The sequence below is a fragment of the Pongo abelii genome, chromosome 1, assembly GCF_028885655.2.
Source record: "Pongo abelii isolate AG06213 chromosome 1, NHGRI_mPonAbe1-v2.0_pri, whole genome shotgun sequence".
In the NCBI taxonomy this organism is placed as follows: domain Eukaryota; kingdom Metazoa; phylum Chordata; class Mammalia; order Primates; family Hominidae; genus Pongo; species Pongo abelii.
This window is the reverse complement of record NC_071985.2, coordinates 123,377,804-123,393,534: the sequence shown is the minus strand read 5'-3', so window position 1 is coordinate 123,393,534 and position 15,731 is coordinate 123,377,804. Positions and strand designations below refer to the sequence as shown.

The 15,731-nt window shown below is 43.0% G+C and overlaps 1 protein-coding gene across 2 annotated transcripts in view; it reads right to left on the bottom strand.

The window, feature by feature from the left end:
* SORT1 (sortilin 1) overlaps nt 1-15,731 on the bottom strand; it is an 89,422-nt gene that overhangs the window by 34,036 nt on the left and 39,655 nt on the right. Inside the window, exons 4-8 of one of the 2 annotated variants that reach the window (XM_024250380.3) lie at nt 11,658-11,760; nt 10,660-10,824; nt 7,200-7,273; nt 3,743-3,792; nt 2,016-2,146 (exon numbers count right to left, since the gene is read on the bottom strand). In XM_024250380.3, the coding sequence (XP_024106148.2) occupies nt 2,016-2,146; nt 3,743-3,792; nt 7,200-7,273; nt 10,660-10,824; nt 11,658-11,760 (523 nt within the window). The remainder of the gene's footprint in view (nt 1-2,015; nt 2,147-3,742; nt 3,793-7,199; nt 7,274-10,659; nt 10,825-11,657; nt 11,761-15,731) is intronic. The other variant, XM_024250383.3, reaches the window with a different exon arrangement.

Sequence of the window (15,731 nt, the reverse complement as noted above, 5' to 3'; positions counted from 1 at the left end):
TGATTCTTGTGCATCAGCCTCCCGAGTAGCTGGGATTACAGGCATGCACCACCACGCTTGGCTAATTTTTTCTATTTTTTAGTAGAGACAGGGTTTCGCCATGTTGGCCAGGCTGCTCTCAAACTCCTGACCTCAAGTGATCTGCTTGCCTTAGCCTCCTAAAGGGCTGGGATTAAGGCGTGAGCCACCATGCTCGGCCCAAAACGGAATTCTTGATTTTTCTCCCACAACCTGCTCCTCCTGCAGTCTTTGCCATCCTAGAAAATGGCACCACCATTCAGGTGCTCAGGATACAGACTCTTAAAGGTACCCTTGATTCCACTCATTCTCTCACAACCCACATCAAATCCACCAGCAAGTCCTATTAGCAATATGTTTAAAAATATATCCACAGTCTCACCACATGCCCCCTTACCCACTGCCAAGAGCCTGGCCAAGCTACCACCTCCCCAGCTTGGACTCCTGAGAGAGCTCCCCGCGCTCCTGCTGCTTCTGCGTGTGCCCCTGTCAGGCTGTTCTGCGCACACCTATTCTTCAAAAGAGAAGCCAAATCTCAGCATTCCCCTGCTCACAACCCTCTCACAGCTCCAAACACAGGAAAAGTAAGGCCCACATCCTAACTGTGATCTACAAAGGCCGCATAAGGTCTGGCCAGGCCCCCTCTGGCCCCACTTTGGACTATTATTCTCTGTGCTCCCCCCATACTGCCCTTCTCCACTTTGCTTGGATTGATCGGGCATGCTCCAGCCTGAGGGTCTCCGCACTGGCTGTGCCTCATCCTACTCTCCTCCCAGAGAGCCACATGGTCAAGTTCTTGTTTCACTTAGGTCTCAGAGAGCCCATCCTAAACAGTCTGTCTAAAAGAGCACTGACTCCTGAAACTTTCTGTTTTCTTACTGTTTTAGATTTCTTCGTGGCTTTAATTATTATCTGATACATACACACACACACACATTTATATTTATTTATGAGACAGGGTCTTGTGCTGTTACCCAGGCTGGAGTGCAGTGGCAGGATCACAGCTCACTGCAGCCTCAACCTCCCCAGGCTCAGGTGATCCTCCCACCTCAGCCTCCCAAGTAGCTGAGACTACAGGCACATGCCACCATGCCTGGCTAATTTTCTTATTTTTTGTAGAGACAGGGTTTTGTCATGTTGCCCAGGCTGGTCTTGAATTCGTGGGCTCAAGGGATCCACCCGCCTCAGCCTCCCAAAGTCCTGAGATTACAAGTGTGAGCCACTACCCCCAGCCTTCATATTTATTTTTTGAGTATTTATTTTCCTCCTTAAACATAAGTTCTGAGAGCAGGAAATTCATCTGTTTTGTTCACTGCCATATTCCTAGGACTTAGAATAGTACCTAGCATATAGTAGGCACTCAATTAATGTTATCTAATTGTTTTTTTATTCTTGGATAATGAGCAAGAGATTGCTTTCTACAGATGTCCATGTCTGAGTAATGCCCAAACACTGGATCAAAATATCCTGGCCAGGCGCAGTGGCTCACGCCTATAATCCCAGCACTTTGGGAGGCTGAGGCAGGGGGATCACCTGAGCTCAGGAGTTCAAGACCAGCCCGGCCAACATGGCAAAACCCCATCTCTACTAAAAATACAAAAATTATCTGGGTGTGGTGGTGCATACCTATAGTCCCACTTACTTGGGAGGTTGAGGCAGGTGAATTGCTTTAATCTGGGAGGCGGAGGTTGCAGTGAGCTGAGATCGCGTCACTGCACTCCAGCCTATGCAACAGAGAGAGACTTTGTTTCAAAAAAAAAAAAAAAAAAAAAAAATCCCAAAAAAGATACCAGAATTCACATGGTGACAGAAGGCCAAAGTGCAGAGTAGCCTATCAGTCAATCAGCCTTTGCAAAAAGAATCACCCCTAACACTCACAGTGGTGCTAAATATAGCAAAAAGACAAGAAACTCTGTCAGTGCCAAGTAATAAAGATAATCTATATGAGAGATATTTGCAGAAATATCAGACCCCAAAGGGGAGAGGGCAATACCTACCTTATCAGCCATCACAGAGGCAAAAAGGAAACGTCCCCCAAGACCAAATGAGTAGATTTTCACGCCAATAGTTTTGAAGCTTTTTCCCAAATCTGAAGTTCTCCATAATTCCAGAGCCCCAAGGTCAGCTTCTTAAACAAGACAAAATATTAATTAAAATTTCACTTACTGGTGAGCCTAGTTCAAAGCAGTTGTTTTAGAATCAGTCTTAATTTTATAGTTAAAGCATTTTAAATACTATGCATGTTAATCAAGTGACAACATAAAATGTGATATAGCGGCCAGGCGCGGTGGCTCATGCCTGTAATCCCAGCACTTTGGGAGGCTGGGGTGGGCGGATCACGAGGTCAGGAGATAGAGACCATCCTGGCTAACACCGTGGAACCCCATCTGTACTAAAAATACAAAAAAATTTAGCCAGGCATGGTGGTGGGCACCTATAGTCCCAGCTACTCGGGAGGCTGAGGCAGGAGAATGGCGTGAACCCGGGATGCAGAGTTTGCAGTGAGCAGAGATCGTGCCACTGCCCTCTAGCCTGGGTGACAGAGCAAGACTCCGTCTCATAAAAAAAAAAAAAAAAGTGACACAGCATTAGATATAGGAAATTCATATTTGTGTTTTATTTTATACATTTCAGATTTTATGCTCGATGGAAAGGTAAGAGATTACTTAATTCCAATACAGTGTTTCATAAAAACATCAAAGCCACAGCAGACGGGCGCGATGGCTCACGCCTGTAATCCCAGCACTTTGGGAGGCCAAGCCGGGTGGATCACGAGGTCAGGAGTTCAAGACCACCTTGGCTAACACGGTGAAACCCCATCCCTACTAAAAATACAAAAAATTAGCCGGGCGTGGTGACAGGTGCCTGTAGTCCCAGCTACACGGGAGGCTGAGGCAGGAGAATGGCGTAAACCCAGGAGGCGGAGCTTGCAGTGAGTGGAGATGGCGCCACTGCACTCCAGCCTGGGCGACAGAGCAAGACTCCATCTCAAAAAAAAAAAAAAAAAAAAAAAAAAAAAGCCACAGCATGCTGCTTTACTTTCTTCATGGCACAGTTTGGAATTATCTTATTTTAAATTGTCTTGAGTTTTATTTTCTTTTAAGAGCTGGGGGTCTTGCCACATTGCCCAAGCTGTCCTTGAACTTCTGGGCTCAAGCAATCCTGCTGTCTCAGCCTCCCAAGTAGCTGGGACTGCAGGCGTGCAACCATCATGCCCAGCTGGAGTTTTGGTTTTCTTGAATTTACATTCCATGAGGGCAGGCCTTGGGTGTTTTGTTCTCTCCATCCTTACAACAGTGTTTAGCATATGAGCAGGTGCTCAAATATCTGTTGAATGAGTAAATGAAAGATTTTGCTTTCTGTTTTGAAATTATGTCATAGTTTGGGAAGCCAGTTGCTTCCGCAAACACAAACACAACTCTTGCTTTCCTGTAGAAATAACCATGCATTTCAATTTGCTATTGTCTGTAGCATATTTGCTTTACATAAATACATTGCTAAGATTAAATATTGCCTCCACGTATAGCCTATATTTTTACTTGATCTGGGTAGTGTAGTAATTTGGTTTTACTTTCAAGATTTTAATAACCACTAACAGCTTTCTTTAGCTATTACAATTTCAGGAGAACGGACGGATCTTTTATGTTTCTACCTTGCATAACCCAGAAAATTCTACCATGAATGGACAACAGGACATTATTTTCTGGGACTAAAATATACTTACTGCAGGAGCCATTTGCATAGGTGGTAAAGAAGATGGTGTTGTCTGATCCCCTACAATGAGGCAAAAACGGGGAAAAGAAACGGTTTAAGACTGCTGAAGGACTGTGTTGACCTTACTCACAAACTTCCTAGCAGGTCTAACAAGCTTCATTCACAGGCACCGACAAGCACCACTTCTCAGGTGCTGAGCCCTGGTCCTTCACAGCTCTGCCTGTCAAGCTCCCCACTGCCCGGCCCACGTTGTCTGCAGCCCACCACTTCTTTACGTGAACTCTTTCAAGCAGTCATGCTGGTCTACTCACCCTCTCCACATTTGCCTCTGACATTTTTGATCATCACAACTGGGGGGTGGGTGGCGGAGGTGTTACTGGCATCTAGCGGGTAGAGGCCAGGGATGCTGCTGCACATTTTATGATGCACAGGACAGTCCTCCACAATAAAGAATTCTTTGATCCAAAATCTCATTAGTGCTGAGGTTGAGAAACTCTGTTTTAGAGCACTGTACCGCCTGCACAGCCACTTGGCATGCACTTGCCTCCTGTTTTTTATTTTACTTGCATAGTATATGCCTTATCTTTCCTACTATATAAATTAGCTTCTTCAGGGCAGGTACTATACTTTGCTGTTTCTCTTCAGAATCTAGTTCAATGCTTTGTATGAGTTAAATAATTTAGTTCTTCCATCTCAAATAGACAACTAGGTCAGAGGTTGAATTATTTAAAATGTAACCTGGAAAGGGAGTTTGCAGGGAACTAGATTCAGACCCTCCTGGCACTTACTGGATTACAACCAAAAAAAGGTGTTGGTTTTGAGCATGTTCTTTCAGAACTTTTGGTTGTAAATTCCTAGAAACTAGAGATCTAAAAAGGTGAATAAACAGCAGCATCCTGGTTATTCATATTTAGACACTAAACAAAAAAAAACATGTTACAAAAGTAAAAACCTTGCATAGGATACAAAACAAAATCCTATTTTAAAATAACTTTTTAGTTTTAAATATAAGGTTTTGTTTGTTTATTTAAGTGACGGAGTCTTGCTCTGTCACCTAGTTTGGAGTGCTGTGGTGCAATCACAGCTCACTGCAGCCTCGAACTCCTTGGCTCAAGCGATCCTCCCATCTCATTCTCTTGAGTAACGAGGACTACAGGTGTGCACCACCACGCTTGGCTTTTTTTTCTTTTCATTAATTTTTTGTAGAGACGGGGTCTCACTATGTTGCCCAGGCTGGTCTTGAATTCCTGGTCTCAAGTGATCCTTCCATCTCAGCCTGCCAAAGTGCTTGGATTATGGGTATGAGCCACTGCACTTGGCTAAAGATGAGTTTTAATGATTAAAATTTAACAAAACTTAGCCAGGTGTATGCCTGTAGTTCCAGCTACTCGGAAGGCTGAAGCGCGAGGATCACTTGAGCCCAGGAGGCAGAGGGTGCAGTGAGCAGAGATCGTGCCGCTACATTCCAGCCTGGGTGACAGAGCCAGGCCTTATCTTATCTTAAAAAAAAAAAAAAAAAAAAAATTATTTACACATGGACCTACATGTTTTAGTTCCATCAGGAGTGAAACAATTTAACTTAGTTATCTTAAAAATTACTTCCACCTGGTGCGGCGGCTCATGCCCTGTAATCCCAGCACTTTGGGAGGCTGAGGTGGGCGGATCACAAGGTCAGGAGTTTGAGACCAGCTTGGCCAACATGGTGAAACCCCATCTCTACTAAAAATACAAAAGTTAGCTAGGTGTGGTGGCACACGCCTGTAATCCCAGCTGCTGAGGAGGCTGAGGCAGGAGAATCACTTGAACCTGGGAGGTGGAGACTGCAGTGAGCCGAGATTGCACCACAGCACCCCAGCCTGGGCAACAGAGCAAGACTCTGTCTCAAGAAAAAAAAAAATTACTTCCTTCCTGATAAAACTGTATAAGGTAAAAATACAATTCGTTAGAATACATAAAACGAAAGCAAATGTGGCATGTGTACCAGAGTGGTGCTATAAAAACCTCATTAAAAAAACATTTCTGGGGCTAGGCATGGTAGCCCATACCTATAATCCTGGTACTCTGGGAGGCTGAGGAGGAAGGATTGCTTTAGCGCAGGAGTTTGAGACCAGCCTGGGAAACATAGTGAGACCCCCTATCTCTACAAAATAAAAATACAAAAATTAGCTAGGCATGGTGGCACATGCCTGTAGTCCCAGCTACTTGGGAGGCTGAGGCAGAAGGATCACTTAAGTCCAGGAGGTCAAGGCTGTGGTAAGCCATGACTGTGTCACTGTACTCTAGCCTGGACAAAAGAGCAATACCCTATCTCAAGAACAAGGAACATTTCTAGAAAAGGCCTACTTTATTTAAGCAATATATTTAATATTTTAATTAATCTTGGTAGACATATTTCAAATCTGTATTCTACACTTTCCTGATTCCAAGAGTACAGGAAACTCTTGGGATTGTGGGTCATCATCATGAACATCAATTCTATCAAACTATAACACAGTGTTCCCATTAGAAGTTACTAACGCAGGCGTACTTTCTTGATCTAGCACTAAATAATTTCATACTGTTTATTCTCTAAGTTTTTGTCTGCTCTTTTAGAGTAATTCCACCTCCTTCCAGCTCTCAGGCTGTAATTCTAATGCTGTTATGTGCTTATTGCAGCAGTTACATATCCTACCTCTGGAACCAATCTGCTATAAACTGGGATTCACAAATCAGCTGAAATTAGTCAAAGGGAAAGGAGAAAGAGGCTCTAAACAACATTCTGAGCCTAATCAGATTTTGGAGGCATGAAGCCTGTTAATTCAATTCTTGCTTAGCCATCCCCACATTCTCCAAATAAGCCTCCTTTCACAAAAGGAAAAAACTAAAGCCCAGAAAGGTTGAGCCCCTGACTAGCAGCAGAGTGAAGACAGAACAAGGTGACGAGACTCCCAAGTAAGAGCTCCCTCCATTCCATCCTCTTTAAGCAGGCACCCGGAGGGGCAGGGAATCTCTCCGAGAAAAGTGAATGAGTTTTGGTGCGCAATGTGACTTCAGGAGTCTGGAAGCTCTTTCAGCTTTCTTCCTGATTCCTTGCCATGTTCTACATGACTGAAATGGAACTCTAGACAAGAGGTAAATCTGGGCATGGAGAAGTATTTAAATCTCTAAATTAAAGCTGTATTTTATTGTATTTTAGTTGATGTCACCATTCATGGAGAATGAACCCTGGGCAGGCAGCAGCAACTCAGTCACATGCCTTGTTTTATACTTTATGTTCTAACATTTAAGTGAGACTAAGTCTTCTTTTCCAGCAGAATGAGAAGCTCCTCCAGGTCAAGGCCTGTGTCGTACCCCTCTCCAATATCTCTTATGGCACCCTGAAGAGTACGTGGCACACAGTAAGTGCTCAATATTCATTCATGTGATTTTTGGCAGCACTATCAGGAACGGTTTAGGGCTCTGCACAGATGGAGTCTTCTGTTACTCACCATTTGGCCAAACATACTGCTTTGTGGATTTCTTCCCATTTTCCCCCAAAATTCTTGGACACCCACAGGCCATTCTGAAAGATTATAAATGACTTATCAAAATTCTAGCTTTATCCTGTGCAGCTGCTTGTATGACCTTTAATATTTCATATCCAATCATTCAGGACAGGAAAAACACACACTGAAGCTCCATCAGAGCTGCCCGAGCTCCACAGACGCACACATGGTTTATCTGGGCCCTTTTGGGGTCTTGGAAGTTCAGAATAACAAATGGGTATGAAGTGCCTATTATGTGCCAGGCACTGTACCAGATGTTGCACTGGGGATACAAAGATAAATAAGACACACTCCCTGCTGAGAGAAGGGGCTCACAGTTTAACAAGGCGCATAGATAAGAAGAAAGTTCAACACTATGCAGAGTTATAAAATATGGTCTCGTATAGAAGTGAGGAGAGGAGGAACACTGCATCAGAGATAGTTTCCTGAAGAAGACAGGTGCACTGAGTTTTAAATGATGAGCAGTGGGACCAAAAGAAGGCAAACAGGGAGATGAGGTGTTGCTGCACAAAGAGAGACTAGTATTAGCAAACGCAAGGAGGTCATAAACCCTGCAGTGTGTGCAGGGAGCTAAAAGCCATCAGGCATTACTGGAATGCAAATTCCAAGGTAAGCAAATGAGGAACTAACGCTAGGCAGAAAGGTGAGGCCAGCTCACAGAGAGCCTTCCTTCTGTGCCATGGTAAGGACTCTAGGGTTTATTGCATATGAGGTGCTCTCAGGAGGAATGTGTGCTAAGCAGGAGGATGACACAGTCTGTTTCACTTTCTTAGGTGGAGTACTTGGATGTGAATGGGAAAGATGGATTTCAGAGGGTCCAGACTAGAGGCAAGGAAAAGCAGTGAATGACTGCCACATTAGTTCGGTAAGAGCTAATGAGGTCTTGAACACTGGCCATGAGGAACAGGCTCTGTAAGAATTTAGAAGCTAGCATAGTAGAACTGGATGACTTCTCCTACAGCGCAGGATGAGAGGTGGGGTGTGTGTATGTGTGTGTGTACGCATGTGCTTGCACACGCATGTAAGTAGGTCACTCTAGTTTCTTGGTTGGGGTATAGGATGCATTGTGATATCATTAACTAGTATAAGAATTAAGGGAAGAAGATCAGGTCTGAGAGAAGAGTAGGGAGGAAGCTCAGTTTTAAATTGATTTAAGGTGCTTGTGGAACATCTAGCTAGAGATATTCAGGGGGCAGAAAGACAGGAATATGATGCATTAGGGGAAAGCCAGAGCTAGAGATAAGGATTTGAAAATCTTATACATTATAGGTGGTGGTAGTTAAATGGTAAGAGTGGAAGAGACTGCTCAGTGAAATGAGGAGTAGGCATTTAAGCGTAGGCTGAAAGGAGGTTAAGGAAGATACTAAGAAGGAATAGCTAGAAAGCTAGAAGAACTAGAAGGAATAATGTCACAGAAGCCAAACAATTAGAGTTCTCAAAAGGAGGGAATGGCCAATAGTTTGAAATGTAGCAGAGACTTAACAAAATTCTGACTGACAACATTACACCGGCAATGTGAGCTTACTGGCTCCACCTCAGTGGAGATGGGACAGAGATGTCCTAGTCTAGCTGAAATTAAATGTAACTTATTTAGGCAGAATTTATGTTCAGTACTCCTGTACTCTCACCCACCATTCTCCTCTAACTTTTTCTCCCCTGGTAATACTCACATCCTAGCATTTCTAATTTATCTAATTCTACTTATAAAGACAAGGCAGAATTTGATACCACTTATTTGCACTTTAGTACAAATTGGTCCCTCTTCTCCATCCCAATTATATGTACTTCAGACTTACCCTTAAATGGAAGAAATTTCAGGTACAGAAGCAGTTTGTATCTGTCTCTTCCTGAGGACAGTGCTGTTTTAATAACCCTGAGACACTTGGTAAGGAAGATGCAGTAGTCAAAGGGGAGCTCTATGGGTCTGTTCAATCCTAGGGAGGGCTCCTTGCTCCCTTGTAGTGCTTTCAGCTTAAGCTGCTGGAGGCCAATTTCCAGGAATTGTTGTTCTAAGATCTGAAGCTTACTCCCCAGCAAGCTAGTTTCCTTCCTCTGGCCTCCACTGCTAAGCATAACTCTGAGGCCGGACACAGTGGCTCACACCTGTAATCCCAGCACTTTGGGAGGCCGAGGCGGGCAGATCACCTGAGGTCAGGAGTTCGAGGCCAGCCTGGCCAACATAGTGAAACCCTGTCTCTACTAAAAATACAAAAAAATTAGCTGGGCCTGGTGTCACATGCCTATAATCTCGGCTACTCTGGAGGCTGAGGCAGGAGAAGCACTTGTACCCGGGAGGCGGAGGTTGCAGTGAGACCAGATTGCGCCATTGCACTCCAGCCTGGGCAAGAAGAGCAAAACTCTGTCTCAAAAAAAACAAAAATAAAAGCAAAAAAAACATAACTCTGGCCCTCCTGGAGCCCCTCAGCCTCACCTCTGTTCAAAAATCTCCCCATAGAAAGCCCAGAACCCAGACCCCTCTTCCAGTGCCCTTCATCCTCCTATGTCACCCTTTGCTCAGCCTGACTAGTTCACAGTTGATGATCTTGTTTCAGACCCCAAAACAGTCAGTACAGCAATGACTCTCAAACTTTGGTGCTCAGGCTCAGCTGGGGAGCCTGTTAAAAATATTAGCCACCCCACAACAGAAGTCATTGATTTATTATATCTGGGTTTGGGCAAAGGGATGTGCCTCTTGAACTAGTTCCTCAGGTGTTTCTATCTTATGAGAGAAGGCCATAAAAATGTAAAGTATAATTCTGATTATTATAGTCTAGCAACTCAGCCACTTTGGACCCTTAACCACAGTAAAGAAGACTGGTCCTCCAAGAAAGGAGAAGCTGAATGTGTTCCTCAGAGAACTTTGAGAAGAGAAGTGGCAGGGTTAGGGAAACACACTGGTTTCTGGGGAAAGTATAGGAACATGGTAGGGAACGCAGGGATTTAAGACTTTGGATATTTAATACATGAGTGTCAAAGACAGAAATCAGTATGTTTTATAAACTGAGGACCTAACCAAAAAAAAAAAAAATTAGAAAGATGTTGTTTGATCATAGAAAAGGAACAGTGACAACATCAGGAGTTTGACAATTTATGCTTGTCCCTTGTAGCACAAGAATGATTAAATTAAACTGTTTTCTAGTTCATTACTCCAATACCATACATTTAGTCACTTAAAAAAATTACAATGACAACTAGGCATCATACTTACCTGGAATAGATAGCATGTGGAAATCGTGTCCTTTACCAAATAGGAAAAAATGTTAAAAAAATACATACTTCATGCCATAAGGAGACTCTAGAAAGAAGTCCAATATTAAAAGCATTTCCTAAAGGATCCTTTTAAGACAGTACATTTGAGACTATAAAATGCAAAAGGCAAACCATGTTCCTCAACTGGACTTACTTCAGTGCTGAGAGCTAAAAGACAGTCAGAATTCTGAGGGCTATACATCATCTGAGTGAGAGGATGAAAAGGGAGATCTGTTTGCACAAAGTTCTTCGCAAAATCTGATGATCTGAAGATTCTTCCTCCACGACTTCCTCCAGACACCTCTGCTGTTAATACCACCTGACAGGAAGAGGAAAGATCTGATTCAGGGTATGATACTATCTATGCAAGCACAGGAGTTCTTACACCATTTTCACCAGACATTAGTTAAGAAATTTTAGTTCTAGAAATAAGAAGAGTTATAAAAACTGATTAGTTGTTCCACTCTACTCCTTGGGTCTTATTCTTATCAAAAAATAACACCCTGAACTGAGCTGGGACATCGTATCTGTGGGTTTAAGCCTAGATTAGGCTGAGATTAGTTTTCCAAAAGACTAAAATGTTGTCATAGGGTATACACATTGTAATGTTAAGCAACTGCTGCATAATTATTAAGGGTTTTAGTGCACCTTGGGCAGGGAACAAAAACAAATAAATCTGTGTGCTCAGAGTTCCATTCTTATATGATCGATATTAAATTGTATTTAAGGCAGGCACAGTGGCTCATGCCTGTAATCCCAGCACTTCAGGGGGCTGAGGTGGGTGGATTGCTTGAGCCCAGGAGTTCAAGACCAGCCTGAGCAACATGGCAAAACCCTCTACAAAAAATACAAAAATTACCCAGGAGTGGTGGCAAGAGCCTGTAGTCCCAGCTACTCAAGTGACTGAGGTGGGAGGATCCCTTGAGCCTGGAAGGTCAAGGCTGCAGTGAGCCGTGACGGTATCACTGCACTCCAGCCTGGGAGACAGAGTGAGACCCTTAAAAAAAATTGTGTTCAATTTTAAAGTATAAATATAGCAATACTAAACTAAAATACATTACTGTGAATCAATGGACCATGCCAAGACTAATATCTGACAACTCTGCATGTGGTATCAAGCACAAGCTTTATGTATACAAGAATGAGTCTCACCTTTCCAGAGTTCTCAGGACCAATAGCCATGCCAAATTCAGTCCGAATAAAGGTGTTATTGATGAGATTTGTAATATCTTTAAAGTTCTTCCCATAATCCTCACTGAGAGGAAGAAAAAAAGGGCAAATTTAGGGTGCAGTGGTCATGGATATTACTGAGTTCCTACTCAGCTTTCATTTTCCCTTTCCACCAATCATGCTGAGAGACTCGGCTCACCCTGAATAGCCACATTCCTAGCTCCAGAGGTGCCTTGGTAAGTCCGAAGAACATTCCACCCCCGCTCACCAGTGATGGGGGTTCAGGAATCGGGGAGTGACTCAGGATGAGCCAATGGGAGACAAAAGGTGGGCAGGAAATTTGGGGTCTTCTAGGAAGCACACTGCCTCCCACTTATGATAGCCACCTGATAAAATGGTCTATATTCCTTCAGACCAGCAGTTCTCAATCGGTGTTTTTGTCCCCCAAGAAACATTTGGTAATGTTTGCAGACTTTTTTTTTTTCTTTGAGACAAGATCACACTCTGTTACCCATGCTGGAGTGCAGTGGTGCAATCTCAGCTCAGTGGTGCAATTCCCAGGCTCAAGCGATTCTCCAGCCTCAGCCTCCCAAGTAGCTGGAATTACAGGTCCGTGTCACCACGCCTGGCTAATTTTTGTACTTTAAGTAGAGACGGGGTTTCACCACATTGCCCAGGCTGGTCTTGACTCCCAAGCTCAAAGTGATCCGCCCGCCTCGGCCTCCCAAAGTGCTGGGATTACAGGCATGAGCCACTGCGCCCGGTCCTGGAGACATTTTTGATTATCACAATGCAGGGCTGAAGTGCTACTGGCATTAAGTGGGTAGTGGCCAGCAATGTTGCCAAACATCCTACAAGGCACAGGACAGTCCCACAATAATAAAGAATTACCTGGCCCCAATGTCAAGAGTACTAAGGTTGAGAAACCCCAATGATGCAGTATGTGAACACACAGTAAAGACTGCTATCGTCATTCTGTCACAATGGGAGCACAGATAAGGTAATTTCAGAATACCTGAGAAGCAAAGCCTATGACACTGAATTGAATTGACCCTGAAGCCTGTCATTCCTCTGTACTTAGTTACAGAATCAACTATTCCCTTATTATTCAAGTTAGTTTAAGGTGAGATCTATGCAAAGTGCGGCCAAAGGCTTCTAACTAATCTATTAATCCACAGTACTTATGATAAAGCTGTAAATGAAGCTGTAGCAAGTTCTTGAAGTTTTCCCCCGTAGAAGTTACCATCCCTAGGCACAAGTCTGTAAGGCACTCAGTACATGAAATACAGCTAGGAAAAACAAACAAACTTAATCTCAACTCTCAGGGTTTCAAAGCTTTTTCCAAAAGTTCATTCCAACAATATCTTTGAGAAGTATTCGAATCCATGTTTAGATTCTGGAAAATAAAAGCAAAAATTCCATAGCTGTCTAACCCTGACAGGTTTAATACTATGTATAGCTCTCTTACACAATACACAATGCTAAATCTTAATGTTCATTAAAGTATCCATCAATGAAGACTGCTGTGCACTGCAAATTTTTGCACACAGATAAATGTAATCTGCAGTGGTCTTCAATGATAGAATATAGTTATGTGTTGCATGAAGATGTTTTGGTCACCAATGGACTGTTTATATGATGGTGAGTCCAGAAGATTATGAAACCATATTGTTACCATGCCTTTTCTATGTTTAGATATACAAATACTTAGCACTGTGTTACAGCTGCCTACAGTATTCAGTACAGTAACATGCTCTACAGATTTGTTGCCTAGGAACAACAAGTTATACCATACAGCTGTGGTGTGTAGTAGGCTATACTGTCCAGGTGTAAGTACACTCTGTGACGTTTGCACAATAATGAAATCACCTAATGATGCACTTCGCAGAACGTATCCCCATCAATAAGCGAAGCTTGAATGTACATGATGTAAATGATGTTACAGGTTTTGGTAGCGGCCTCAACAAATAAAGAATTGCAGAACCATGAGCAATGTAAGGGGCTGAAGTGAACATCTTGTCCAACTCCCTCATTTCACAGATGAGGAGTTGCAAGGGAAGGCAATTTATCAAAAGTCAACTAGTTAATTAAGGGCAAAATTGAAACTATAGTCCAATTCTCTGAACCTTTAGCCCTAAACTTGAGATAACTTTTAATTATCTGTGAGGATTTTTTCCCTTACAAACTGGGGTCTTCCTCTATCTTGCTGGGGGCTTATGACCTGGCAGAAGAGATCAGCTAAGAGAAAGTTGGAGACAGAAGGGAAGTATCCATGTGTGTATGCAGAGATCCCTGATAATATGCTTAAACAAACTACATATGTCTAAGTTGTCTGAATGACTCTGTCCTTCCTTAAGTACATACACACACATAGAAAATTCCTAGATAAATGAAATAGCATTGGACGCCACCCAACAGAGTCCTATATTACCCTTTCTTTGGCTTTGCAGTAGATCAGCTCTTATCTTCCTGACAGCTGGCCAAGAGATGTGCATAAATAATTCCCAGCTCTACAGTGCATGTATCATCAACAGCTCTGTAAACCTTCCAAAGGGGTTGAAGCAGCCTGATTAGTACTAGTTTACAAATTGGTCCTTCTTCATGACATCCCCAGAGAATCTCCACAAACCTGTTGGCAAGCCTGCTTGCTTTTTAAGAACTTGGCACAACAAACACATCCCTGCCCTTCAAAAACAGAAACCAGCGTGAGCAAAACAAAAAATCACCTGCTACAGCACTCTGGTACTTTAGTCAGTTAAATAAATGGAGAAAATGAACTAGTATCAACCTGCTGGGACTTAAGTAGGGTTCTAGCAAGGCTACTTTGGGCCCAGGGGTATATTTTTTAACATAATACTTTATTTAAATGTAGCTTTATTTTCTATCAGCATACATATCATGAAGATATGTATGGTCTCAAACTCCTGGCCTCAAGCAATCTTCCCACCTTGGCCTCCCAAAGCTCTAGAATTAGAGGCGTGATCCTAGCACTTTATTTTCTATCAGCATATGTCATGAAGAGGAAATCGATGAAGCAACTTTGATAAATCTAATTTTCAAATTCCATATGATAATAGCGTTATGAACAGCCGTCAAATGATAAGTAAACAATTAAAATGCTGTGAAACCAACCGCTTTAGAAACAAGTCTTTTTGGCTGGGCGCGGTAGCTCACGCCTATAATCCCAGCACTTTGGGAGGCCAAGGCGGGTGGATCACAAGGTCAGGAGTTCAAGACCAGCCTGGCCAAGATGGTGAAACCCTGTCTCTATTAAAAACACAAAAATTAGCTAGGTGTGGTGGCAGGCACCTGAAATCTCTGCTACTCAGGAGGCTGAGGCAGAGAATTGCTTGACCCCAGGAGGCGGAGGTTGCAGTGAGCTGAGATCGTGTCACTGCACTGCAGCCTGGGCGACAGAGCAAGACTCTGTGTCAAAAAAAAAAAAAAAGAAAAAAGAAACAAGTCTTTTTAATAACAATTCTATGCATCAACACAAATATCCATTTTCTGGTTACCAAAAATAAGTGATCATTTTTGCATGTATCCATGGTGTAAACATGCACATGTTTATAACTCAAGAAAATAATGCTAAAATACAAATATATTTGGAATAGAGCTTATTTTAGCTTGGGCTGCTATAAGAGAATATTATAAACTGGGTGGCTTATAAACAGCAGAAATTCATTTCTCACAGTTCTGGAGGCTAAGAAGTCCAAGATGAAGGTGCCAGCAGATGTGCTGTCTGGTGAGGGTCTGCTTCCTGCTTCACAGATTACCCTCTTGTCACTGTAACCGTACATGACAGAAGGGGCAAGGGAGCTCTCGGGGTCTCTCTTATAAGGGGACTAATCCCACTGGTGAAGGTTCTGCCCTTATGACCTAATCACTTACCGAAGGTCCCACCTCCTAATACCATCACACTGGGGGTTAAAATTTTAACATATGAGTTCAGAGGGAACACAAACATTCAGTGTATGGCATCCTGACACCCCCACCCCGCCCCTCCCTCCACTCCATTCCTCCAAACTCATGTCCTTCTCACATGCAAAATACATT